We start from the raw sequence: 25668 nt of genomic DNA, 5'->3' as shown, positions 1-25668 counted from the left end.
TTTTTAGGATTTCTTCTGCTTTTGTTGCTTCATGGTCTTGGTATGCAGTTACATATAAACCGAGTGTTCTCAACTTGGGAAAGTAAGCATTGCCTAATAAGCTCCCTAGTTTTGATTGGCAGACACATAACATAGTGTTTGGAGATTCTGCATTTTATCTTTTACTTCTTGTTCATCTATTAACAGTTTCACCAGAAATTCACAATGAAGATGTCTTAGTTGCTTTAACCCCCCAATTCTTAGGTCCTTCGAACTAGTGTACAGTACATGTAATGTTTCCAAATTGTGAAAGTCACATAATCCATCGAATTCAACTTCCATTTTCAAGTACCGGAGGGGTGTCAAACTCTTCAAATACTCAGCACTTGTTGAAGAACTAACCCGAGCCCATTTCGAAAAATATAGCACATTAACTCGGAGATTTCCTGGAATATGGTGTAACCATCCCCGTGCATCTTCATAAAAGAATAGCGAATGAGTGGATTCTTTATTGCACGTCTCTAATGAACAGGTATAGGATCCTACTGTGCTAGGAAAGGACAATAATCTACGAGCATTGTTAGTGTTGTTATCATGGTTGTTGCTGTCTGATCTGATATGCACAGTTCCGGAAAAGAGATCATGGATCTGACATGTTTTCACGCCTTTCCCATCACTGCTTCTCCTTGCTACTTGTACCAAATTACGATCCACCATCTCCCTCAAGTATTGCTCAATTAATATTAAGAATCATGTGCATATATATTGCTATTTCATGTGTAGTATAGTTAATATCTTAGGCATGATACAAGGTTTAAACCTGTAATCTTCAGATCACAAGTCACCAATGATTATGACATTGTCACATTGAAAGCATTAAAAGAATTAATTCCATCAAAGAAATATTGGTGACCATTTAGTTAGCTGTATTATGTGCCTATATATGCAATATTATTAAGCTCAAAGATAAAAATATCCGCTGGATGCTATGGCCCAGCTGTTGTTGGGGCATACCTCGTTTCAATGGGAGGTTACTATGACTTGAGGGGGAATATACTATAGTTTATAATGGTCCTAGCTTTTGATCTGTAATTCTGTATTAGCTTTTGGTTATGATTTTCAATTTTTCTTTTATACATCTTACAGCAGGAGATGTTGCTGGTATTTTATACTTCTCTAGGATTTGGTAACTTGTTATTTCCATATGAATGTTACATTTATGTACACAACTATTATTCACTAGGTGTAAATAACTATATATTATATTTTCATATATAGAATATATAGCTGTTATAAGGAATACAATTAGCCTACATATAACTCTAAAATCACTATAACATAATATAGAAACCAATGAAAATTAATAAAAAGTTTGTTCTTAATACTTACTTACACATTTATCTATATATATTATTTGAAAGAAACAGGAACGTATATCTTGCCATTCATATCAGAATTTGATATTTGTTTCGGCAGAAAAACCTACCCTTGCATCTGCAAAATTTAAATTTAAGGTGGAAGAATTTAGTTAGAAAAATTCCTATACATTCCTATTTCCTAGAGTGTACTAGAAAGCATCCACAACTACTTAGTTTTATCTTTTAATATGATCAAGTATTATAAATGAAAACAAGAATTTATAATCTAATTATATTTATATTACAATCCCGTTTGCTTCAGAAACTTGTGTTGAGTACAAAATATAAAAAATAAAAAATAAAAAATAACATGAATATGCCTTAAGATACTTATTAGCAAACACCACAAAGAGATTCTTCATTCTTCTTCTTGTGTCTGTTTCTCCTTCACCTTCTGCTAATAAATGCACTTTGATAATACTGCCAAGGTGTTTCAATTTCTGAATCTCCCCAGCTTTTGCATAGATGCACTTTGATAGATATATGATGGAGTGATGCTGAATCTTAGCCATGATAAAGGGTTTAACGTTATACACTAATAATATGAACTCATCTCATATTTATTTATAACATAAAGGAAACTGCATGTGATTCAAACCCTCAATATGTTCAATGTAAAAGAGAATCATAATACAAATGTACCCAAGGAATTAGAATACCAAAACAAGAACGAAGAAGTGTCATTCAAAAGAAAAACAACTAACGATTTTATTCAGAAAAGGAAAGAAAGAAAAAAAAGGAAAACAATGCAATATTAGAGGATCACACTCCATTACAATACAATGAGACTAAAGGAGCACATTTAATAATATCTATTATGGAGGAGAGTTCTATATGGAAGAGAGTTCTGCCCAAATTGATTATACATACTGTTCATACCCTGACCCAACACTAAAGATTGACCCTCATTCGGATTTAACCACGACTTGCTCCAAGGAAGTCGGAGGTAAGGATTAGCTGACAGATACCCCTTATTCAAATAAGTAACTGCCCCTAAAATCTCTCAACCTACTTTCAGCAGCCATATTCCAACTTCCCTAAGATAAAGGAACAGTTATCTATCTTAAAAGGTAGAACTACTCCAACGGTGGTTATTAGTTCACCACTATAAATACACTGACACCCCTCAAGTATCTCTAAATTCCAATACTCTCTAAACTTGCTTAAACCCCTTGTTGACTTAGGCATCGAAGTGTCTTTGCAGGTACCACCCCCATTCGTTCACTCATACAAGTCGGATCGGAACTCCCAGACGCGAACCAGATCATAAGCTTTCTCTATCTGACGATTGGGCCAACCCAACGAGTCTAACCCATTAATGTCCGGTTAGCCACCGTAACAATTACATACATACATGTTAGAATGATTCAACTTATTAGCAAAAGCATTAAAAAGAAGTTGCATGAAAAGGTAACTAGCTAGATAGCATAAATCATGTATATGCTCCTGTTCTCATGAGTCTCAGTAAAAGAAACATATACCTGCTTTTGGGAAAGAAGCAATGATGACGACGTGAACATTAATGCCTCACAGAAATCAATTAATCAATATCAATCAATCAATCATCATCATCTTCATCATCATCGGTATCATCATCATCATCATCATCATTATCGGTATCATCATCACTTTCTTATTCTTGTTCATGTTCTGAAAACTCCAAGTTTTTACAACCCAAGAACGCCGTTGCTCAACATGTTCTGAAAACTCCAAGTTGCAACCCGAGGAACGCATTTGTTCAGGAAGGTACTCCAACTTCAAGCCAGGGCACTCATGGAAGACTGCACGTTGCAGGCAAGGCATTGCACCTCCTTCTAATGTAAGACCTTTGACCTGCACCTTTTTCATGATAAACACTTGAAGCCGCGGAAAGCTCCTCTCAGTACCACAATTAAGGATTCCTTCCATACATTGTACTTCATATAATTTCAAAATTTGAAGGGTGGGGATTTGTCCCAAAGCATTCATGGCTTTGGTGCTAAAACCCACATACCATGACAAGGTAATCTTGGTAAGATTTGACGGAAATACATTTTTATCTAATGGAACATATTTAGAGGTCATATGCTCAAGTTTTAATTCACGTAGATTGCTCAAGCGGCGTAAGCAACTTAACTTTCTTTCTGCTGAATGTAAACCCAGTGTTCTCAAGTTGGGAAAGTAGCCATTGTCGAGTAAGAACTCTAGTCGTGAATCGAGATGCACATAACATAGGGTTTGGAGATTCTGCATTTTTTCTTTTACCCCTTCTTCATCAACTAATAAGTGCACTGCATATCTACTGCGGAGATGTCTTAGTTGCTTTAACCCCTCAATATTTATGTCCTCTGCAGAATGTTCTAGTATATGTAATATGTGCATACGATGAAGCGGATAGAACCGGTATGGGTCAGGAAATTCCACTCTCAAGATCCTGAGGCTTTTCAACCCCTTCAAAAACCCAGCATTCTTTCCACTAATTATATCCATCTTCGATCCTTTAAAATATAGCACAATAACTCGGTAGCCTTTTGGAATATGATGTGACCACCCCTCTGCATCTCCATACACGAACAAGGAACAAGTGCGTGATTGACTACATGTTACCAAACATGCATAGGATCCTATATCCTTGGGAAAGGATAACCTACGAGCATTATTATTATTGTTATCAGGGTTCTTACTCTCTGATATGCACAGTTCCCGGATGAGGTCGTGGATCTGACATGTTTTCACGCCTTTGTCATCACTCCTTCTCTGAGACACTTGTACCAAGTTACGATCCACTAGCTCCTTCAAGTGTTGCTCACCAATATCTTCAAGTTCTGCGGGTGTTGCTTTTGATCTTCCACTTTGGATTGGCTCTTCTATGAGGCCCTCTGTTATCCATAGACGGATTAAGTCTCGCGCACAAATCTGATCATCTTCGGGAAAAACTCCAAGATATAGGAAGCATGGCTTGATGTTCTCAGGCAGATCATCGTAGCTAAGCATCAATCTCTCCTTCATCTTCTTACATTCCTTGTCTTCAACAATACGCAAATGAGGGAGTAGTTTCTTGATTCTTTTCCATTCATCCCCTGATCTCTTCGTTTTTGCTACAAACCCAGCTGTGATTTTGATAGCCAGTGGTAAACCGCTGCAAGTGTTGGCAATTGATCTACCAATTCGTTCTAGCTTGGGAGGACATTTTTCTCTGCAAAACACTTCATTGCAAAACAGTTTCCAACTTTCTTCTTTATCCATGAAGGAAAGCTTGTGGTGAGGTTTCTTTGATCTTAAAAAGTAGGCCACCTGATCATTCCGAGTTGTTATTAGTATCATGCCACCATCGTTGTTTTCTGGGAAACAACCCTTTAGAGTGGCCCATGCTTTAGTGTCCCAAATATCATCAAGGACTATCAAGTACTTTTTCCCTGTCAAACATTTCCTCACCTTCTGCATTAACTCCTCTTCACTACTTGAATCTTCATGTTTAGAGGTGGATGACTTCAGACAGTTGAGAAGACTTTTAAAAACCTCCTTCTCTCTGCAATCCTTGGAAATAGTTGCCCATGCACGGCAAGCGAATAGCTTCTTGACCTCATCGCTATTGTAGATCTTTCGAGCAAGTGTAGTCTTCCCTATCCCACCCATGCCAACAATGGAAACAATGTTCCCATCACGGGAATCTTCTTCCATGAGTTGCTTAATCACATCATTGAAATCTTTCTTCAATCCCACTACATATTCTCCCTTCACAACATGATTACTGCTTTTGTTGCCTTCGAATTCATCACATTCACGAATGCAATATGTCTTAGTCTCAACACCATCTATCACAGGATAATTATCCAAGAGATCTTTGTCCTCTGTTGTTATGATGATCCTACTACCAGGACCAAACAGATCACCACTTCTTGCCAGCAACTCTAAATGCATTTTACTATCAACGTCATTTAGAACCAAAAGCACTCTTTTATGGCGCAACCTCCGCTTGATTTCCGAGGATCCGGTAGATGTGCAATCCACAGTGCTTACCTTTACACCCATATCAGAAAGAATCGCCTTTTGGAGATTTTTCAGGCCATCAGCGCTTTCCTCTAAAGTTTTACTCACACCGAGAAGAAAACTTGCCTCTTTGAACTCATGTTTGATCTTATAGTATAGCTCCAAAGTGAATGTTGTTTTGTCTATTTCAGCATCTTCTTCGTAAATACCCACCATACGAAGAGTATTACGAGATTTAAGGTCCAAAAGTGATTCCACTTCTTCAAATTGAGAATAAAATCTATTCAATAGTTGCTTGATCTCTCGATTTTTTGCCAAGACTTGTTCAGCAATCTTGTCAATGACCTCAGTTTCATACCTACAATACAACAACTTAATATTAATCTATGGATATGCAATGTTAAGCAATTCACTATGGACTTAATAAAAGACACAGGTTAAAAAATTAGATAATTTTATAACAAAATTGTTAGGTGTCAAGTCTTGTGAATAATCAAGTTTAATTATGTTGTTTACAAATAAAAATCTATTCGCGTGCTACTTCTTTCTTTTTTAATAATCATCGCTGCGTCTTCTTCCTACGCTCCTTTTTTCTTTCTCAATACGTTTTTGTTGTCGTCATTGCAGCTACAGTTATCATTATCTTCGCTATTACTACTGTTGTCTTTTTCTGTTGTTATTGTTGTCATTTAATTTCTTTTTTTTTTATCCGCTCTTATTATTATTATCATAGTCCTTTTTCTTGATAAATATTTAGAAAATTAGAACACATCAATTTTAATATATAACACATCAATTTTAGTACACAGCACATAAATTTTTTAAGGACCACATGTCTAAAACATTGATATCTAACCAATGAATATATACAATACATAAATTTTAGTTTACAACACAAAATTCTTATTGCATAGCATAAAAATTGTTAAAATATTACATATTCACTAAAATATTAATTTATCCAATTAATAAAATATATTCACAATAAAAATTTATACTATATGCAAAAATTTATATATTATATACAAAAATATGTATGTTATGGGTAAAAAATTATGTGTTATATTTATATGCAAAATTTTGTATGTTATATTTCAAAAATTTGTATGTTTTTTAACAAAAATTTATGTGCTATATATAAAAAAATAAAATAAAATAAATATGCATACATATATTTTTGGATTTTATTGATTGAATTTAATTACAAAAATACTTATACACATAACATCAATCCTTTTATGATAAAAAAAAACAACTAACCATATGATTAACTAAAATTTGATTTCTAGAATAAGCCCGTTAGAGAACCAAGAAAGAATGAGCCATTTTCAACTAATAATCAAATTATTGGGTCACAACCACTTGCTTACTATTTTTTTTATTTGTTTTCACTTTCTTCTTTTTAATACCACGATTTTATATTTTTATCCTTTATTAGGAGCCACGGCCGGCAATCATGTCCAATTGGCAAGTTCTTATCTATTCTAAATTCTAAAGTAATTTTTATTTTATTTCACTTTAAATATTTTTTTATTAGAATTTTGGGTGTTTTAAGTATTTTTAGTTTATTTTTGTTATTTTTTAATTATTAACTAATTTTAAATTAATCAATTAAATTAATGTTTTCGGTAACTTTTTATTCCTAAAATAAAATAATAAAAATATTAAATTATTAAATTAAAAAAAATTAGAATAAAAAAAATCTAGTTAATAATATATATTTTTTTATATTTTTAAATATTAATAATTAACTTATAATAAAAAATAAAAAACTATAATGACATTCTAAGTTCTAATTAACCTCCCTCGTAAAAGAACTCACCCTTTATTCTTAACAATGTGTTGTCCGCATAGCCCGCAAATTGTAGATAGAGCCGACTCCCACGCTGCCACAGTATCTTTGCCGTATCTCTCTTCATGTTTTCTCATGGCTTCCTTAGATTTGACGCTATTCTGATATCTAACTTCTGAAGGCTCCACGTGGTAAAAAACTGGAAAAACGGCGCGATTTCTTCCATTGTTGGAGTACTTGAGTATCTCCACTAGCTCCACGAGGCACCACGAGGAAGACACATAGTTTGAACTCATCATAACAATGAACATCCTTGATCCTTTAATGGCTTCCACAAGAGTAGATTTAATTGGGTCACTTAGTTTCAGACCCGGACAATCTCTAAACACTTTGAGGTTTCCGTTTTCGGCGAGTTTACGGTAGAGAGAATCTGAGGATATGTATCTTGTGTCTTCGCCTCTAAAGCTCAGAAAAACATCGTACATGCCTTCTGATAAGGATGATGACGACGACGACGAGGACAAAGCTGCTCCATTGTCGGCCATGATGTGGTGTTATAATTAAGTGGAGATCGTATGTGTCTGCAAGCAAGTCAACTACTAGTGTGGATATATATGAAGGAAGCAGGAGATGTCCAATTAAGAAAAAATAATAATAATAACAATAAATAAATAAATAATAGTAATAACATAATGCATTTAATTTTGATACAATGACATGTAAATATAACACGGCCTATTATATTTTAAATATAACCATCATTGGTTTAAAGAAAACTCCATATGAGTTTCGGAAAGGAACCTCACCTAATCTTAAGTATTTCCATAATTTTAGTTATAAATGTTTTGTGTTTAATAATAAAAAAAATTTAGAAAGTTTGATCCAAAATCTTATAAAAAAATGTTTGTTGGATACTCCACCATTAGCAAAGCATTTAGGGTTTACCTCAAAGAATATAGAACAATTGAGGAATCCACACATGTATCTTTTTGTGATTCTAATTCTATTCTAAGTGCTGTGTTAGATGATGACGCAGGTAGTGAAACTAATGTGAATCAACAAGCCAATCAAGAAAATTTCAAGTCTGTCCCAACTGTTGAATCTGTCTGTCCTGAAACGTCTCGTCAGAATGAATGAGACATTTCTGTTTTGTCTCCTGAACAAAGCAGAGAATCCAGAACAGAACTGTCTATTGAAATTTCTTAAGGCAGAAACTTTTTTCAAAGGCCACGTGAATGAAAATTTTTGAAGGGTTACCCTCATGAATTCATCATTGGTGATCCTTCACAAGGCAACCACTAGATCCTCAAGCAAGAAGCAAATGGAACTAAGCACTGTTGTCTTCTTGTCCCAATTAGAACCTCTCAATATGAAGCAAGCTCTTGAAGACCCTTCATGGGTTAAAGTCATGGAGGAAGAGCTAGCACAATTTGAAAAGAATGAGGTTTGGACTCTTGTACCAAATCCGAATGGTAAAAGGTAACCGATACAAAATGAATTTTTAAAAATAAATTGGGTAAGGATGGAAGTGTTGTTCGTAACAAGGCTAGACTAGTGGCCCAAGGTTACAATCAAGAGGAAGGTATTGATTTTGATGAGTCATTTGTTCCGATAGCAAGAATGGAAGCAATTAGGTTGCTTCTTGCCTATGCTGCCCACAAGGGCTTTAAAATGTTTCAAATGGATGTCAAATGTGCTTTTGTTAATGGTTTTATAGATAAGGAAGTATTTGTGGCTCAACCCCCCGGTTTTGAAAGCAAAGAGTTTTCAAATCATGTTTTTAAACTCTTAAAGGTTCTTTATGGCCTTAGACAAGTTCCAAGAGCTTGGTATGAAAGGCTTAGTGCCTTCTTGTTAGAAAACAATTTTCAAAGGGTACCACCGATACTACTTTGTTTATAAAAGAGTCTAATGATGATATCTTGCTTGTTCAAGTTTATGTGGATGATATTGTGTTTGGTTCGTTCAATGAAGCCTTGTGTGAAGAGTTTGGAAAACTTATGACTAGTGAGTTTGAAATGAGTTTAATGGGAGAATTAACCTTCTTTCTTGGTCTTCAAATTAAACAAACTCCTAGCAGTATTTTTATTCACCAAGGTAAATATGCCAAAGAGTTAATAAAAAATTTGGTCTTGAAAATTCCAAACCAATGAGAACTCCTATGCATCCAAACACAAAACTTGACAAAGATGAAAATGGAAAAGATGTAGATGAAACAAAGTATAGATGAATGATAGGATCTCTCATGTATCTTACATCCTCTAGATTGGATATTGTTCAAAATGAGGGTGTGTGCTCAAGGTTTCAATCTCACCCAAAAGAATCCCATCTTTCAGTCGTTAAAAGAATCATTAGATATATTAAAAGCACTTGTGATCTTGGCTTGTGGTATCCTAAATCTAATGAATTTTGTGCAGTGGAGTTTCGTGATGCAGATTATGCGGGAGATCAAGTGAATAGAAGAAGCACTTCCAAAATGTGTTGCTTCCTTGGAAACTCACTAAACATGTGGTCAAGCAAGAAGCAAGCTACTGTTGTCCTATCAACGGCTGAAGCTGAATATATATATGCCGCTGCATGTTGCTCACAATTAATTTGGTTAAAAACTCAATCGGAAGATTACAAATTGAAAATCAATAGTATACTTCTGTTTTGTGATAACATGAGTACAATAAATATTTCAAAAAATCATGTACTACACTCTAGAACCAAGCACATTGAGGTTTGATATCACTTTATTAGGGAACATGTGCAAAAGGGTACTATTGATATCCAATTTATAAAATCTGAAGAGTAACTTGCTGACATTTTCACTAAACCACTGTGTGAAGATAGATTTTGTTCATTAAGGAACAGTTTGGGGATGATGGATTTAAGTTTTATTGAAAAAATGTGAATTTTATGCCTCTGTTTGTTTTTATCTCGTAGGCAGCAGAGAGACAAATCTAGGCACATGATGAACAAGTCATTACACAGGGGGAGACTAAAATATGATATCTTGGACTCAAGTCCGTTCAACCACCTTTGTGCCCATTCCATGATACTGGCTCATTATTTTTTTGGAATCACGTTTTTAATAAATTATTTTTTAAATAATTTATTTTTGAAAGGATTTCACATCATATCTTTTAAAAGGAAGTTTTTGTCAAATCAAATCTTTTTCCCATATCTCCTCCCACCTTTCAAGAAAAGGTCTTTTTAATTATTCTTTTTAATTTTTAATTTCTTGTTAAAACTGTTTTTATTAAATGCTAATTGCTTTAAATGAGTTTTCATCCACTAAGCATTTATGATGATGTAACTTCTCTCCACTTTCTACTCTCTTCGGCCCTCTCTTCAGATTCTCCCTCTCCATTCCATTCTCTTCATCATGAGAAAGAAACTTGCCACTCGCCGAAGCACTCGAACCCCCACAACCCAAAATCCTCCATCATCTAAAGGTCCACAATCCCATATACACATACACATTCATTCTCATTCGACCTCTTCACCCTCTTCTCACTCTACGGACTCCATGGCAAGAAAAGGAATCCATGTAAGGACTTTAACAGGGCAGGAAGCAGCATCATCAAAGAGAAGTTCAAAGGGAAAGGAGCAAGTACCCGAAGAAGAAGGAGACACATCACCTCCATCTCCACGTCCGTCGTCACCACCACCATGACGTTCTACCCCTCATCCCTCAAGTCGGTCTCAACATTCAAAGAAGCCTATCCTTCATGACACCAGAGAACCTTCCAACCTTGATTCATTTGACTTCAAAAATAAATATGGTAAAAGCCACTCTCACTTTGATCCTTTCCGCTTTATATCTTGTGCAGCTTTTGAGTTTCACTCCCAAGTGTTGGTAAATCGTCATCTCTATGCCTCTTATGTGGTTAATCTTGAAAATCTTTTTGAAAAAGGAATTAATTTCATTGCATATTTTGATGATTTGAAATGGTCTCCTATTTTCAAAGTTCAAAAACTAGTTTACCCAAACTTGGTACGTGAATTCTATGCTAACATGATGTTTCATGATGGTGCACTGCATTCATATGTCAAAAAGGTCATCTCACTTTGAATCGTGATACTGTAAGTGCTGCTCTAGGGTATCAAGATGAAAGGGCCAGGGCATACATGTCTGGTAAATGGGATAACCATACTGGTGTTTTCCTTCAAGTTGCTTTGACTCCGGTGTGTGAAAATTTTTCTGCTCTTGATGGCACAAATCTAACCCATAAGGCTCTCGGTCCTGTGCGAGCCTTACTACACCGAATCATCACTCATATTTTGATGCCTCAAAGTGGCTCTTACCAGAAGGTTACTATTTGTGACAACCTTGTGCTGTTTGCAATTCTAAACTCTGCTTCTATTTCATTTGCCTATCTGATGATTAGACATATGTGGGACTGTGTCCGCAGTGAAAAGAAATCCAATTTGCCATATGGTATGTTTTTGACATGTATCTTTAAGTATTTTAATGTGGATCTCAACAATGAGCCAGTTGAGAACATGGTCACTGTAATCAAAGGCGGAGGAGTTCCCAATTCTGCTAAAGAAAAAAAGACTAAGAGTTCCAAGGCATCAGTATTCACTGAAAGTGAAGATGAAAGCAAGGTTTTGAAAATCGGACCGGTCATCAAACCGTTTTAGTTACTGGTTCACTGGTTTATTGGTTCAACCGGTCTAACCGGTGGTTCAACCGAAAAAACCGTTTTAGAATAGAATACGCGTTATCATTATATTATAAACTAACAACATTCTAATAAATCATTAGAAAATAAACTATAAAACTCAAGCCATAAGTCATTTAGATATTTAATTGTATGTACCGTAAGAAATCGAGAAAAAGTTTATACTTTATACACATACCAAATCATGTGTTTATCATATTCACAAAAATGTCTGATTCAACCAAACAAATATCTCAAAAATGAACACAAAATGAATCATAATGAAACTGAATAAATGCCCTCTCCCTTAATAACTACCTCAGAAAGTGGCTGATTCCAACAATAAAAAAAAACATGCATAAATATAATGCTCTCGAGTGTTGTTATCACTTGAAACACTTGAAAAGTACCAAATGTATATGTATTACTTAGAAAAACATGCATTATCCAGTAAATTATAACAATGTTTCACTAGCCTTAATTCTATGAAGTTTCTCATGAACTAGATGTTTAGCACATAAAGTAAGATAAGAAATGTGACTACAAGTGCAGAAACAGAATATAACAAGAGGCGGGGTAGATCTTCATAGCTAGGACAGATAATTTCAAAGGCATATAATATATAGGACACACAGTATGAAGACGAATGGGTTTGTCTCCTCTTAGGGCAGCCTTTGGCAAGTTGCACTTTAGAGCATAAAGTACATCATCTAAAAGATAGAAGAACTACTGACATAACTACCTTAAAATAAGTAATTTTGCAGTTGCAATCTTCCCTCTAAATTGTAGGAGCAGCTCCACCATTCCAGCATCAGATACAAGGCATGCCAAGTGAAGCACACTTCATCCAGCAACAAACATTATAAAACAAGCATAAAGTAACCACACTAAACCTGAAATCAATAAAGATAAACAAAAATAAAAAAAATTTCAATAATGATTTGATTTCTAATTTTTGCAACAGACCATGAGCAAATATGAACAAAAAAATTAGGAGCCATCTGCAACTGGTGAACCAGTAAAACACTATCAGAGCCATTGAGCAATTAGAAAACACTAAAACAGAATAAAAGAGTAAGTATTAGGTGTTCTGGTTGATACAAATGATATAACAGAGTAAGTTTATTTTAATACACGATTTAACAGAGTAACAGAGCAATCAGAAGTTCAAAACCATATACAAATTTGCAAATTTGTAAATTTTCAACCATCAGCAACCAGCAAATTCAAGAGTACAAGACAGATCTATCAACAACAGGAAATTACAATTTACAAAACATTCAGAACCAAACTTCAAACCAAGACCGAAGAAGAAGAATTGAAGAAAAATGGAACAAAAATTGAAGAAGAATACCGAAGAAGAAGACCGAAGAACAACAATTTCGGAACTTCAAACCAAGAAGACCGAGCCCTCAGTGAAGATGAAGAGGAGAAGCCACTAACCTGGGTTCCATGTCGAGAAGCCAGTGAAGATGAAGAGGACATGCCGAGCAACTGGGTTCTGGACACGGGGAAGAGGAAGAAGCAGCGGCGCTGAGGACCTGGGGACGGCGGCGGCGTTGACAACCTGGGACCGGCGGCGGCGAAGAAGGGCTAGGGTTCCCTTTGCTTCAGAGTTCAGAGTTCTCCAATCCAGGGTGTGACTGAGTGACGAATGAATTGGGGGAATAAGGGTTGGTTCACACTTCACGCCTTCACGGATCTGTTTCGTTTTTTTTTTTTACAAATAGAAAACGGCGTCGCTTTATTTGAACCGGTCGATTACCGGTCCGGTCCAACCGACCGGTTCTCTGCCGGTTCAACGATTTTTGTACGGTTTTTTTTCTAACGGTTTTGGATAATGGACCGGACCGTTTATAGTGCTGGTTCCCGGTTAAACCGGTTTGACCGGCCGGTCCGGTCCGGTTTTCAGAACATTGGATGAAAGTCTTCCTCCGGATTCTTCTGACAAGTCTCGGTTCTCAGAAACAATAAAAGATGTCCTTACAGAGTTCTCTAATATGTCCAGCATAATGGTCAGGTCCTATAAAGAGGCGCGAAAGCTCATCTATTTTGCAGGTTCCTTCCTTGATGAAAAAAGGAGAAGCAATGGGTTGGATGATTTGAAATTAAGATTAGGGTTGCTGGCTGATTCTCTAATTTTAATTATTATTTGTGCTATGTTTTATTGGCCTTGCTCTGATCCATCATTTTTGCTCTGTTTTGAAGGCCGGCTAGTTGCTTTGTTTGCTATGTATTCTGAATGTACTTTGTCCTACTCTGTTTCATAAATTTGCTAGTGCAACTTTTTTCTAAGAGCAGCATGTTATTAGAAGAATAACAACTTGAGCCTTGATTATGTTTATAAAAATATATTTGCTCAAAAATCAAGCTCTTAATTGATAAATATGGTTTTGCATCTTAAAGTTCCATGTTTTAAAAATATAATTTTTTTTTGGAACTGCTTAAGCATGTTTACAGGTACTGCTTCCATAGGATATATGCACACCTTACGGGAGAGCAATTTGATCAATTGAAAGGGGGAGGATTCGGCCAAATTTTTAAGGGAGTTTTCTAATCCTAATCCTTTTCAATTCATTCTTAATAATGTTTGTCATCAAGGGGGAGATTGTTGAGTTTGAAAAACTTGAATTATTATGATGATCAAATATTATTAATATATTAATTAGAAAATTATTTAAAGGGATAGCAAAGCTAATTGGGCCAAGAAATAAGTACACAGCCCAAAACAATTTTCTTCTTAGACCAACAAATCCTTGGTCCAAATTGAAGGAAGAAAGAAAGACCCCAAGCAAGCCTCGGTTACCTACTAGATTGTGGAATGGAATTCAAAATTCAAATGAATTAATTGCTTGCATAGGTAACCAAAACATAAAATTAAATTGAGTTAATTTTACATTGAATTCCTTGTATCTTCTCTCTCCTCTCTCTCTTATTTTCGATTGTCATTCAATCAAAAGAAGAATAAAGAAAACAAGTTATCAGAGAAAAAGTTAACAGTGGCCTATGGAAGAAGAAAATGCTAGAATGAAGAAAGCCAGTAGAAAAGGAAGATTTGAAGCAAAGTATGGCTAAATTTTTGCCATTGAAGGCAAGATTTCAAAAAGAGCTTCAAGATCTTCCATGCCAAGAAGCGTGAAAAATCTGTCTTGGTCAGAGAAGAAGATCTCAGTGGCTAAAGCTCATTTTCATTTTTGTTATTCCAAGATAGAAGGTAGCTACTGGAGCTACAGAAGAGGAAGAAGCAAATATGAAAAGCGTGAAGCTGTCAAGGGTCAGAGGTTCATCAAGGGTCAGAGTTCTTTCTTGGAGTCAAAGTCAAGATCAAGGGCTCAGAATAAAGGAACTTGATGAGAAAGGTTGAGAGAGGTACATGCATGTTGGTTTGCTTTCGGTTTTTCCTCTCTCTTCTCTCTGTCTGAACCGCTGCTACTCTGGGTTGGAGAAGAAGTTGCTTGGTTGAACCAGTTTCAACCTTAGAAGCTTCCCCTTCTATAATAAGGATGAACGGCCAAGGGTTGAGACAAGGAGAGAAAGCACAAAGTTCTCATAGCTACCATAAGCTAACAGAGTTCTTCTCCTTCAATGGGTTTCATTCTATTTTCTTTTTCTTAGTGTTGTCTGTCTAAGTCTCATGGTAAAAGGCAAACATGGTAAGGTTTGTAAGAAAAAGCCAGTGAGAAGAAAAAGGTAATGGTCAATACTAGAAAAAAAGTCATAGATGTCTCAGAGTTTCTTTGTATATCTGTATGTTGTGTTTCATGATTTTGTGGGGATTTCCATACAAGTTGGGTTAGTACTTTGTGGTTGAAAGTTTGGTAGGACTCCAAGTCAAGTTCAGATTTGGAGATAGAATCTGGATTTGTCCTAGATAGGGTTGGATAGATTCTAGGAAAAAATTGGTGTATGTAATCTGATGATTATAGTAAAATTTCATCACTGTTGTGATGGAGACTGGATGTAGGCTGCATTACACTTAGTAGCTGAACCAGGATACTTCTGGGTGTGATTCTCTCTTTCTCTTCTACTCCTGTTCTGTTTTTATTGTGTTGGGGACAAAATTGAAAAATATCTCCTAATCGGTTACGAGACAAAAAGAAAATGTCTCTTGACTTGTTATGAGACAAAAAGCAGAAATATCTCCTGAAGTTCCTTTAAAAATCAGAAAGTAATATTCGACATAAAGGGGCTAAGATTCAACCCCCATTCTCTTAGCTACTGATTAATTACCATCAATAAAGAAGTTTGAATATTTGATATTTATAATTAATTATCATTGTGTTTGAGTATAATTTTGTCACTGTTATTAAACTAGTGAATTTATTTTAACTAAGAGTTTACTAATTATACAACTGTCTCTTAGCTTGTAGGGCTATAAATGCTCTACTTACTGAGTTGCAAAAACTTATTCTGTTCTTTCATTTTTTTTAGATATGGGCATTGATCCTAATCCAACTTCATTAGTTCCGCTCTAATTTTGTTTGTGTTGGTGAGCCCTTTACTGTTTAAGGGCTTGATGTTTTGTGTAAATGGTTTTAAAGCTCTATAGACTTGTTAAACTGCTCTATGTGACACAGACAGGATCCGACATTAGTTACTGAATATGTTGTTTATAAATATTCTAGTTGATAAAACTAATAGATTATGCTTTGCTGTAATATTAAAGTCGAATTTTATGTAAATATGATGATTATGTTTTAAATATGAGACTGAAAATGTGTTGCTTTTTAGCATAATTGGAAGTTCTATTTTTTTCTATTTTCTGTAATATCAATTTCTAAAGCTTGCTTTGGAAAATTTTCCTAAGCGTCACAGCCAGATTGGATCATGACGTTTAAATTAATTTGTAAAGAGAGATGTGAAAATCAAACCATTTTAGTAGCATTTTTTTATAATTAAAATATAACAATGATGTTAAAAACTTATTTTGTAACCCACTTTTTTTAAAATTTTTAAAAAGTGCAAATTCTGCAACAATTTATGATCAAAATTGATACAATATTTAATAATAATAAGCTGATAACAATAAGTTCATTTTTTTGGAGGCAGTGAAATTAAATTAGGTAATAACAATCCCTCTAAGTTAAAATTTAATTAATTTTGATTAGAGATTTAAACTATTTATCCCTGTCCATTAACAATTTCACACCCAATTAACTTCTCTGGTCTAGGCTCTTTAAAAGTACCACGTGTTCCTTTCAGATTGGACATTTGTCCTTAACAATCTTAGCGATTGTTTTGGTCTAGCCACCTCAGAAGTCAGTCAAGTCACCTACTCTCCATTTCTGTTTCTATTGCTTTTGTATCTTTCGCTGATTTTTATTTTTGCAATTAAATCCTTCCAAAGACTGTTACTATGGCAGGTTCCTCATCATCAGATCAAGGTGTATCACATTTCAAGTATGATGTTTTTCTGAGCTTTAGAGGCTACACAAGACTCAGATTCACAGACGCACTCTATCATGCTTTGATCAACAACGGAATCGACACCTTCAGAGATAACGACAAGCTGAGAATAGGCAAGGAGCTGGAAGGTGCTCTTCTAGAAGCAATTGAAAGTTCAAGGATGTCAATTCTTATACCGTGTGATGAGTATCCAACCTCCAAGTGGTGCCTTGATGAACTCGTCAAGATCATGGAATGTTCGGAGAATGGTAGGAAGCGACCGGTGTTACCAGTGTACTACTATGTGGAAAGATCAGATGTGCAGTACCAGCTCAACGAATATGCAAAAGCCATGACTGCTCATGAAGAAAAAGGCAGATACAATCACAAGTTGGAAGCATGGAGGTCAGCCTTGTCTGAAGTAGGCAAGATTTATGGTCAACGCTGTGATCAGAATACGTGAGTAGCTACTTTATTTACGATTCATTTGAATATTAGTATTTTATATATTTCTATAAAAGAAGATCAGACAAGTTAAAATGCAAAGAAAATGTGTATGTTCTTTGCAGACCATTTGGTATGGCTATTAACAAGATTGTCGAAGAGGTCATAAAAAGACTTCCTCCTTTGCCTCTGTATATTCACCGTCCACTTGGATGTGATTCTGAACTTGAAGAGGCAAAATCACTTCTACAGATTGGTTCATCTCATGCTTGCCGTTTGATGCTGGGAATTCATGGAGATGGTGACCTAAGTCAATTTGTTGCGGAGTTGTATAACAAGATTAGGTGTGACTTTGCATCTGCAAGTTTTCTTTCCGGTATCAGTAAGAAAACAAATGCAAGTGGCGGTGGCCTAGAAGATCTACAAAAAACGCTTCTTTCTGAGATGAAAGAGAAGGTAAAGAATAAGATCGGAAGCACATTCAGTGGATCTTTTGAAATAAAACGAAGACTAGGCAAAAAAGGAGTTCTTCTGATTTTGGATGATGTTGATAATATACAACAACTGAAATCACTAGCTGGAGAAATCGATTGGTTTGGTCCTGGCAGTAGGATCATCATAACAACAAGATATGAAGATGTGCTAGATGAGCATGCTGGTGTTGATATTAAGAAATATCGCTTCGATGAAGGTGAATTCGAAGGCAACGGAGGAAGCTCTACTATGATGGAAGAAAATGTAGTGGGATTGGAGGAAGACTTCAATGTAATAATTAATCAACTCAAAGAAGAAGATTCTGCTAGGAATGTTGTTTCCATTGTTGGCATGGGTGGGTTGGGCAAGACTACCCTTGCCCGAAAGGTCTACAATAGCGATGAGGCCAGAGAGCTATTTCCTTGCCGCGCATGGGCAACCGTTTCCAAAGAGTGCATGCCAACGGAAGTTTTCAAAGAACTTCTCAAGTGTTTGAAGGTACCCGAAGCTGACTATGAAAATGCAGGTGAAGAGAAGTTGAAAGATATGGTGAGAAAACGTTTGAATGGGAAAAAGTATTTGGTAGTGCTTGACGATGTATGGGAAGCAAACGTATGGGACAAGCTAAAGGGTCCTTTACCGGATAACAACAATGGCAGCATGATACTAGTAACTACTCGTAATGATCAAATGGCGAATTATACAAGGTCAAAGGAGCCTCACCACCAACTACACTTGTTGGATGAAGATCAAAGTTGGGAAATGTTTCGCAATAAGGTGTTTGGCAGAGAAGAGTGTCCTCCTCCTTTAGAGCTTATTGGAAGATCAATTGCTTTCGAAAGCTGCAAAGGTTTACCATTGGCTATCAAAACCATAGCCGGGATTGTCGCGAAGAAGGAGAGATCAGAGGATGCATGGGAAGAAATCAAGAACCTGCTCCCTTACTGGTCTGTTGCTGAAGACAAGGAAGGTGAAGAGATGATGAAGATATTGAAGTATAGCTACGATGATCTGTCTGAGAAAATGAAGCCATGCTTCCTATATCTTGGTGTGTTTCTTGAAGATGCAGAGATTCTGGTGAGAGACTTAATCCAACTTTGGATGTCAGAAGACTTCATAAAGCCAATCCAAACTGGAAGAAGATTGATAGAACCTGAAGATATTGGTGAGCAATACTTGAAGGAGCTGGTGGATCGTAACTTGGTACAGGTTGTGAAGAGGAGGAGTGATGGCAAAGGCGTGAAAGCATGTCAGATCCACGACCTCATCCGCGATCTGTGCATATTGGTGAGTAACGACAACCCTGATAACAGTAACAATGCTCGCACGTTTACCTTTTCCAGGAGCGAAGGATCCTATGCATGTTCGGTAACATGTAATCATTCAAGCACTTGTTCCTTGTTCGTTTATGGAGATGTCGACGGGTGGTCACATCATATTCCAGAAGGTTGCCCAGTTAATGTGCTATATTTGAATGGATTCGATGGGTTACCAAATGAAAAGAATGCTGAGGACTTGGAGAGGTTGAAAAGCCTCAAGTTCTTGAAAATGGATTGTCTTGTTCTACATCGGTTATTTAAGCTTCAGAGTTTACAAACAATACAAGTAAATTGCATTTGGAAGCCAAAGAAAATAAGTGTTGATGAGGGGTTAAAGCAAATGAGACATTTTCGTTGCCCCGGGCTCGGTGGTGAGCAGTTGTTGTTAGATGAAAGGGTAAAAGAGAGAATGCAGAATTTCCAAACCCTGTGTTATGTTTATGCAGATTCACAATTAGGGCTCCTACTCAACAATGGCTACTTTCCCAACTTGAGAACACTGGGTTTACTGATAAGTGAAGACGAATGTCAATTAGTAGACGAAAACTTGAGGAGCCTGCTCCGCCTAAGCGAGCTACGTAAACTGAAACTTGTTTTTCTTAACGTCTTTGAAAGAGTTCCATTAGGTAAAATTAGATTTCCGTCAAATCTTACCAAGATTGTCTTGGCTTGTAAGGATTTCAATGACCAAGACATGAATGCTTTGGGACGGATTCGAAGCCTTCAAATTTTAAAATTACATCAAATAATATGTGAGCAATATGTCCTTAATTGTGGTGGGGCTGGGAGCTTTCCGCAGCTTCAAGTGTTAATCATGATAGGTGTGAGTGTCTCAAGTGTTACATTAGAAGCTGGTGCGATGTCTAGACTTCGAAGTGCTGTCTTTCGTCAGTGCTTAGGCTTGACGTTGCAGTCCCTTCCTGAACGAATGCTTTCCCTTGAATTTGACTTGCATTTTATTGAACCTGATTCTGATGATGATGATGAGAGACGACGACGACTACGATGATATGATAATGATGGATTGATTGATTGATTGAGGCATTGAAAGTCAATGTCACTGCTTCTGTCCCAAAAGCAGGTATATATTTACTCATAAGCACAGGCATATATATGATTTATGCCACATGATTACCCTTTTCATGCAACTTGTTTTTTATGCTTTTGCTAATAAGGTGAATCATTCATTTTATTTGTGCAGAACTCTCCTCCATAATACATATCATTACATGTGGTCCTGCAGCCCCATTGTATTGTAATGGAGTGTGATTGCACTGTTTTTCTTTTCTCTCTTTTATTTGAATATAGTGCTTGTTTTTATTTTGAGTGACACTTTTTTGTACTATTTTGGTAATTCCTCAAACACATTCGCTTTTACGTTGTGCATGTTCTGTTGAAGGTTTGAATGACATGTAATTTCTTTCATGTTAAACATAAATGAGATGAATTCATATTGTTAGTGTATAGCGTTAAATCCTTGATCATGGCTAAGATTCCAAATCACTCCATCATATGTCTACTTTCATATATATCAGTTTTTCTTGACCCCAAGAAACATTGCTCTGTATTAGGACAATGACAGATATCATTTACTGAATGTGAGTCATTACACTAAATTTCAAACTTTGTAATTTCAATTTGTCAAAACCGATCAAATCAAAAGTATTAAACCACTAAATTTCAAAGCACTGCAAATACTTACGAACTAAATTTCAAAGCTTGATACACAATCGTATTTCTTATTTCCTATATAAAGAGCTGAACATAAGCTCAGACTCGATTAAATTCCAGTACAACATAGACTTATTTGCCACAGCCATAAACCATCTAAAAATAACTCCGATCTATTGGATTAAATCATATTTTACCTTATATCAAATTATCTAAACTAACAAATGACATTCAAAATTTTGGGATGGGCTGAATTAGGAGTTACTTGATTTTTATTTAGTAAATCAATTGAATTTGGAAAATATCAAGAAGTTGCTCCACCTAAGATACCTCAGGGTACGCCTTAGCTTTACCACAAACTTGTTACCTACACTTGACAAGTTAGAAACATTGAGTATTCTGGATAAGAAAAAAGATGAATTATGACTTGAGAATTAAGAACAATTTCCTTTGTTAAACCTCCTACCGAATCAAGATTTACAGAATTTGATTATTCAATTTTTTTATGACAATAGTGTATGTCATCCCTAATTTATACTATCTTTTGCATTATTACTAGTACTAATTAACTAATAATCATATAGCTACTTACTCCCTCTCTCTCTAATTATCCTATTATACATGTTCTACCAAGCAAGGTCATGAATCAATCCACTAACTATTTCATCATTGGCCACGAAACTTCGTAGCATATGCTTTATTGGTATTTTGTTTTAGGGATTAATCTGTTTTCTACGTGTTTATTTATCACTTTAATCTATTGTAAGTGTAAATTGCAATTAAAATATTTAGAATCAGCAACTACAAGGACGCGTTTATTTGGTCTCCATTTCTATATGCATTACTCTTTCTTTTGTTAACTCTTGGCAAAAACGCGCAAAGACGGTTAATTAGCATGGCAGGTTCCTCATCATTATCAGATGAAGGTGCAGCATTATCATCACATTTCAAGTGTGATGTTTTTCTGAGCTTCAGAGGCCACACAAGACGCGAATTCACAGACGCACTCTATCATGCTTTGGTCAACAAAAGAATCGAGACTTTCAGAGATAGAGAGAATCTGAGAACAGGCGAGGAACTGGAAGGTGCTCTTGTTGAAGCAATTGAAAGATCAAGGATGTCAATTGTTATACTGTGTGATGAGTATCCAACTTCCAAGTGGTGCCTTGATGAACTCGTCAAGATCATGGAGTGTTCCCACAACGGAACAAAGCGACCGGTGTTACCAGTTTATTACTATGTGGAAGAATCAGATGTGCAGTACCAGCTCAATGAATATGCAAAAGCCATGACTAATCATCAAGAAAAAGGCAGATACAATCACTAGTTGGAAGCATCGAGGTCAGCCTTGTCTCAAGTTGGCAACATTTATGGTCCACTCTGTAATCAGAATACGTGAGTACTTTAATTTGCACACACAGCTTTATTTAGAAAACTAGAATGAGACCCGCGCATGACGTTAAATTAATGATAGTATATAATAAATATTAAAAATTGTTATATTTTGTAGAAATAAATTAAATGTGTAAATTGAAGCTAAATTTAAAAGGTGTTTTATTTTAAATAATTTGTAGTACAAAAGATTTGGATGTTGGAGTTGTACAAAGTGATATTTTTATTTAGTGGTTTGATTTTTGCATTTGTTTTAGCGGATGGATTTAGCCATCTTATGTGGCGCTCGTCCTCCTTTTTTTTGTTAGTTGTTAGAGTTGGTGCTTTCTTTTTTTTGTCCTAGGTTCTTGCGAAGACATGTTCTTTATGAATTATTGAGTTTGATGCACTTTCTATTGTGTTATTTGGTTCCATCTTTGTATGTATGTTCTTCTTTCGAAGATGTGTCTTGAATTTGTATAATTTTCTTTCTTCTTAATCGCTTGATGGGGTGGTGCTTCAATGTCATTATTTTTCTGAAATGTCATTAGATTTGAAGCAGTTGTGCCCAATAAGTTTTTTGCGTCGCCATCAAATAGTACAAAAGTTGTTGTAACACTTTGATCTAAAATCTTTAATTGAATTCTGAACCTAAAATAAGTATTGGGCTAACAACTAATAATTTGATAGATAAGATTATGAAAAGTATATAGAGTTACCTTATTGTTGGATATTATGATGTTTGATTACATGTGCCACAAATGTAGTTGTTTTTTTTATATGCTTTCTTCTTACACTTTTTACATTTAACATAATTCCATCTTAATTTGTCATCAATTTTGTTTATAATTGCTAAAATTGTGAAGATCTTTTTCTATTCCAATATTCAATTTATGTTATCATTAGGTATATGGTATTTGAGTAAGTATGAATGTATGATGCATGTTGTGATTTTTTTTTGTCATACCTGATCATCAGATTCTCATTGCAGTTTGAAAATAAATTTTTTTGTGCTAAATTTGATGTTATGTGAAAGAATAGTGATAAGAGACTTATATATGTAGTTTAAATGGTATGAAATTTAAATACTTATAACGTAAAATTTATTATGATTAATAATATTATTATGACAGTTGTAATATGGATGTTTATTATTTTTAGTGAGTTATTTATAAAAATTAATAAATTAATTATTGCGGTTATAAATTTATTATATTGTTTATAACGGTAAAATATAATAAATATAGGACTATGAATTCAATGTATTTGGAGCTTACAAATTTATTGGATTCTATTTTTTAGTTTTTTATTTGTATCTAATATAAAAATGTATGTCTGATATCATATTTTTTTGGTTTCGTTTTAATATTCTTTTAATAAATTTGTTTTTTTTTTAGTTTTCAAATATTATTTTCAAAATTTATATTGGTAAAATAAAATAGAATTTGTTTTTAATAATAAGTAAAAAATACAATAATAGTTCTTTGTATCTAGTGTTACTTCTAAAAATTAAAATGATTTTTCTTTTTAGCAAAGATACAGAAACTCGAATTCGCGATCAATATGGGAGATTATGCCATTTGAAGTATAACTCATTGGCAAAAATTAAAATGATTATAATAAATATAATTATAATAATAAAATATAATTTTTATTTTTTAAACTTTTAATTTATAAATTAATTGTTACGATTATAAATTTATTGTATTGTTTATAACGGTAAGATATAATAAATATAGGAACATGAATTCAATGTATTTGGAGGTTACAAAGTTATTGGATTCTATTTTTTAGTTTTTTATTTGTATATTTTATTTTTTTGCTGATTTAAAAATAATAGTTGATTTGGCAAGAATTGAGTGGTTGATTCTAAAGTTATGCCAAGTAAGTAATATTACTGACATGACATTAGTAGAAGAAAAGAAATATGTCAAAAGTAATGTAGTGCATGCTTATGTATCTACTTTTATATATTAAGAATAGATATTTTCGTTAACATCTCTAGTTGTCAATTTTATACTATGATATACATAGCAGTAACTTTCTAAAAAGATAATTTCTATATATTTTTCATTTGTTTAGTTATAGTTTTTATATATTTGTGTAAAGTTAAAGAAGACAAATTAAAATACAAAGAAGATATAATGTATTGCATATGTGCTTTGCAGACCTTGGGGTGTGATTATTGACAACATTGTTGAAGAGGTCTCAAGGAGACTTCCTTCTATTCCTTTATATATTGATCGCCCACTTGGATTAGATTCTCAGCTTGAAGAGGCGAAATCACTTCTAGAGGTTGATTCTCATGCTGCCTGTTTCATGCTGGGAATTCATGGAGATGGTGAACTAAGAAAATTTGTTTTGGAGCTATATAATGAGATTAGAGGTCATTTTAAAGCTGGAAGTTTTCTTTCTAATGTTAGTGAAAAAACAAAAAGAGGTGGCCTAGAAGGTCTGCAAAAAACACTTTTATCTGAGATGGGAGAGGAAGTGAAGACTGAGATAGGAAGCATATCCAGAGGATCCTCTGAAATTAGACAAAGGCTTGGCCAAAAGAGAGTTCTTCTAGTTTTGGATGATGTTGATAGCATACAACCATTGGAATCATTAGCAGGGGCAGGTGATTGGTTTGGTCCTGGTAGTAGGATCATTACAACAAGAAGAAATGATGGTGTACTAGATAAGCATGCATTAAAAAAGGGTGTTGAGATTAAGAAATTTTGCTTCGATGAAGGTGAATTCGAAGGCATGCAATCAGATGACAAACAAAAGAGGTATGTTGTGTAAGAAGATGTAGTAGGTTTTGAGGATGACATTGCCATTTTAATTAAGAAGTTGCAGGACGAGGATTCACACAATAATGTTGTCTCCATCATTGGTATGGGTGGGTTGGGCAAGACTACTCTTGCTCGAAAGATCTACAACAGTAAAGAGGTCAAGAAATTGTTCCCTTATCGCGCATGGAGTTATGTTTCCAAAGACTACAACAAAAAGGAAGTTTTGTTGAGAATTCTTGATTGCTTGATGAGTTCAACATCTAAATTTAAAGATTCAAGTGAGGAGGTTTTGAAGAATGAAGTGGGAAAGTGTTTGAAATGGAGCATATACCTTGTGGTGCTTGATGATATCTGGGAACCTGAAGCATGGGACGATTTGAGGGATACCTTTCCAAATGATAAAAATGGCAGCAAAAT

General features: G+C 34.9%; 3 protein-coding genes and 1 long non-coding RNA gene across 5 annotated transcripts; 2 read left to right on the top strand and 2 right to left on the bottom strand.

Annotated features, from left to right (window-relative positions):
- Positions 1–1571: 1571 nt before the first annotated feature.
- Positions 1572–7779, bottom strand: LOC112798109 (disease resistance protein RPP13-like). Of its 2 annotated transcripts, none has more exons than XM_025841284.3 (3): positions 7189–7779; positions 2879–5724; positions 1572–1900 (listed from the first exon to the last, which is right to left on the bottom strand). In XM_025841284.3, exons 1-2 carry the CDS (start codon positions 7701–7703, stop codon positions 2952–2954), a joined length of 3288 nt encoding a protein of 1095 aa, XP_025697069.1. In that variant the 5' UTR covers positions 7704–7779; the 3' UTR covers positions 1572–1900; positions 2879–2951. The 2 variants fall into 2 exon arrangements, with proteins under 2 accessions (XP_025697069.1, XP_025697070.1); XM_025841285.3 differs by having other exon boundaries at positions 1572–1894.
- Positions 7780–12217: 4438 nt separating this feature from the next.
- On the bottom strand, positions 12218–13523 carry LOC140178497 (uncharacterized). Its single transcript, XR_011871662.1, has 2 exons — positions 13254–13523; positions 12218–12703 (listed from the first exon to the last, which is right to left on the bottom strand). It is a non-coding gene; the product is annotated as an uncharacterized lncRNA (long non-coding RNA).
- A 3492-nt stretch (positions 13524–17015) lies between these two features.
- Positions 17016–20906, top strand: LOC112798108 (toMV susceptible protein tm-2-like). Its single transcript, XM_072215609.1, has 3 exons — positions 17016–17654; positions 17765–20513; positions 20634–20906. The coding sequence occupies exons 1-2, from the start codon at positions 17167–17169 to the stop codon at positions 20439–20441; spliced, it is 3165 nt and encodes a 1054-aa protein (XP_072071710.1). The 5' UTR covers positions 17016–17166; the 3' UTR covers positions 20442–20513; positions 20634–20906.
- A 1092-nt stretch (positions 20907–21998) lies between these two features.
- LOC114927609 (TMV resistance protein N-like) lies at positions 21999–25261 on the top strand. The gene is made up of 2 exons (XM_029297679.1): positions 21999–22363; positions 24643–25261. Exons 1-2 carry the CDS (start codon positions 21999–22001, stop codon positions 25259–25261), a joined length of 984 nt encoding a protein of 327 aa, XP_029153512.1.
- The last annotated feature ends 407 nt before the right edge of the window (positions 25262–25668 follow it).

Source organism: Arachis hypogaea, chromosome 14 (assembly GCF_003086295.3).
Source record: "Arachis hypogaea cultivar Tifrunner chromosome 14, arahy.Tifrunner.gnm2.J5K5, whole genome shotgun sequence".
Taxonomy (NCBI): Eukaryota; Viridiplantae; Streptophyta; class Magnoliopsida; order Fabales; family Fabaceae; genus Arachis; species Arachis hypogaea.
This window is presented reverse-complemented; position numbering and strand designations above follow the sequence as displayed.

Excerpts from the sequence above, each read along its gene's own strand:
- LOC112798108 (XM_072215609.1), top strand. The coding sequence starts at position 17,167 with ATGGCAGGTTCCTCATCATCAGATCAAGGTGTATCACATTTCAAGTAT. Across the intron at positions 17,655-17,764 it reads CAACGCTGTGATCAGAATAC|ACCATTTGGTATGGCTATTA; the intron begins GTGAGTAGCTAC and ends TGTTCTTTGCAG.
- LOC114927609 (XM_029297679.1), top strand. The coding sequence starts at position 21,999 with ATGGCAGGTTCCTCATCATTATCAGATGAAGGTGCAGCATTATCATCA. Across the intron at positions 22,364-24,642 it reads GTGGAAGAATCAGATGTGCA|ACCTTGGGGTGTGATTATTG; the intron begins GTACCAGCTCAA and ends TGTGCTTTGCAG.
- LOC112798109 (XM_025841284.3), bottom strand. The coding sequence starts at position 7,703 with ATGGCCGACAATGGAGCAGCTTTGTCCTCGTCGTCGTCGTCATCATCC. Across the intron at positions 5,725-7,188 it reads CACATTGTTAAGAATAAAGG|GTATGAAACTGAGGTCATTG; the intron begins GTGAGTTCTTTT and ends GTTGTATTGTAG.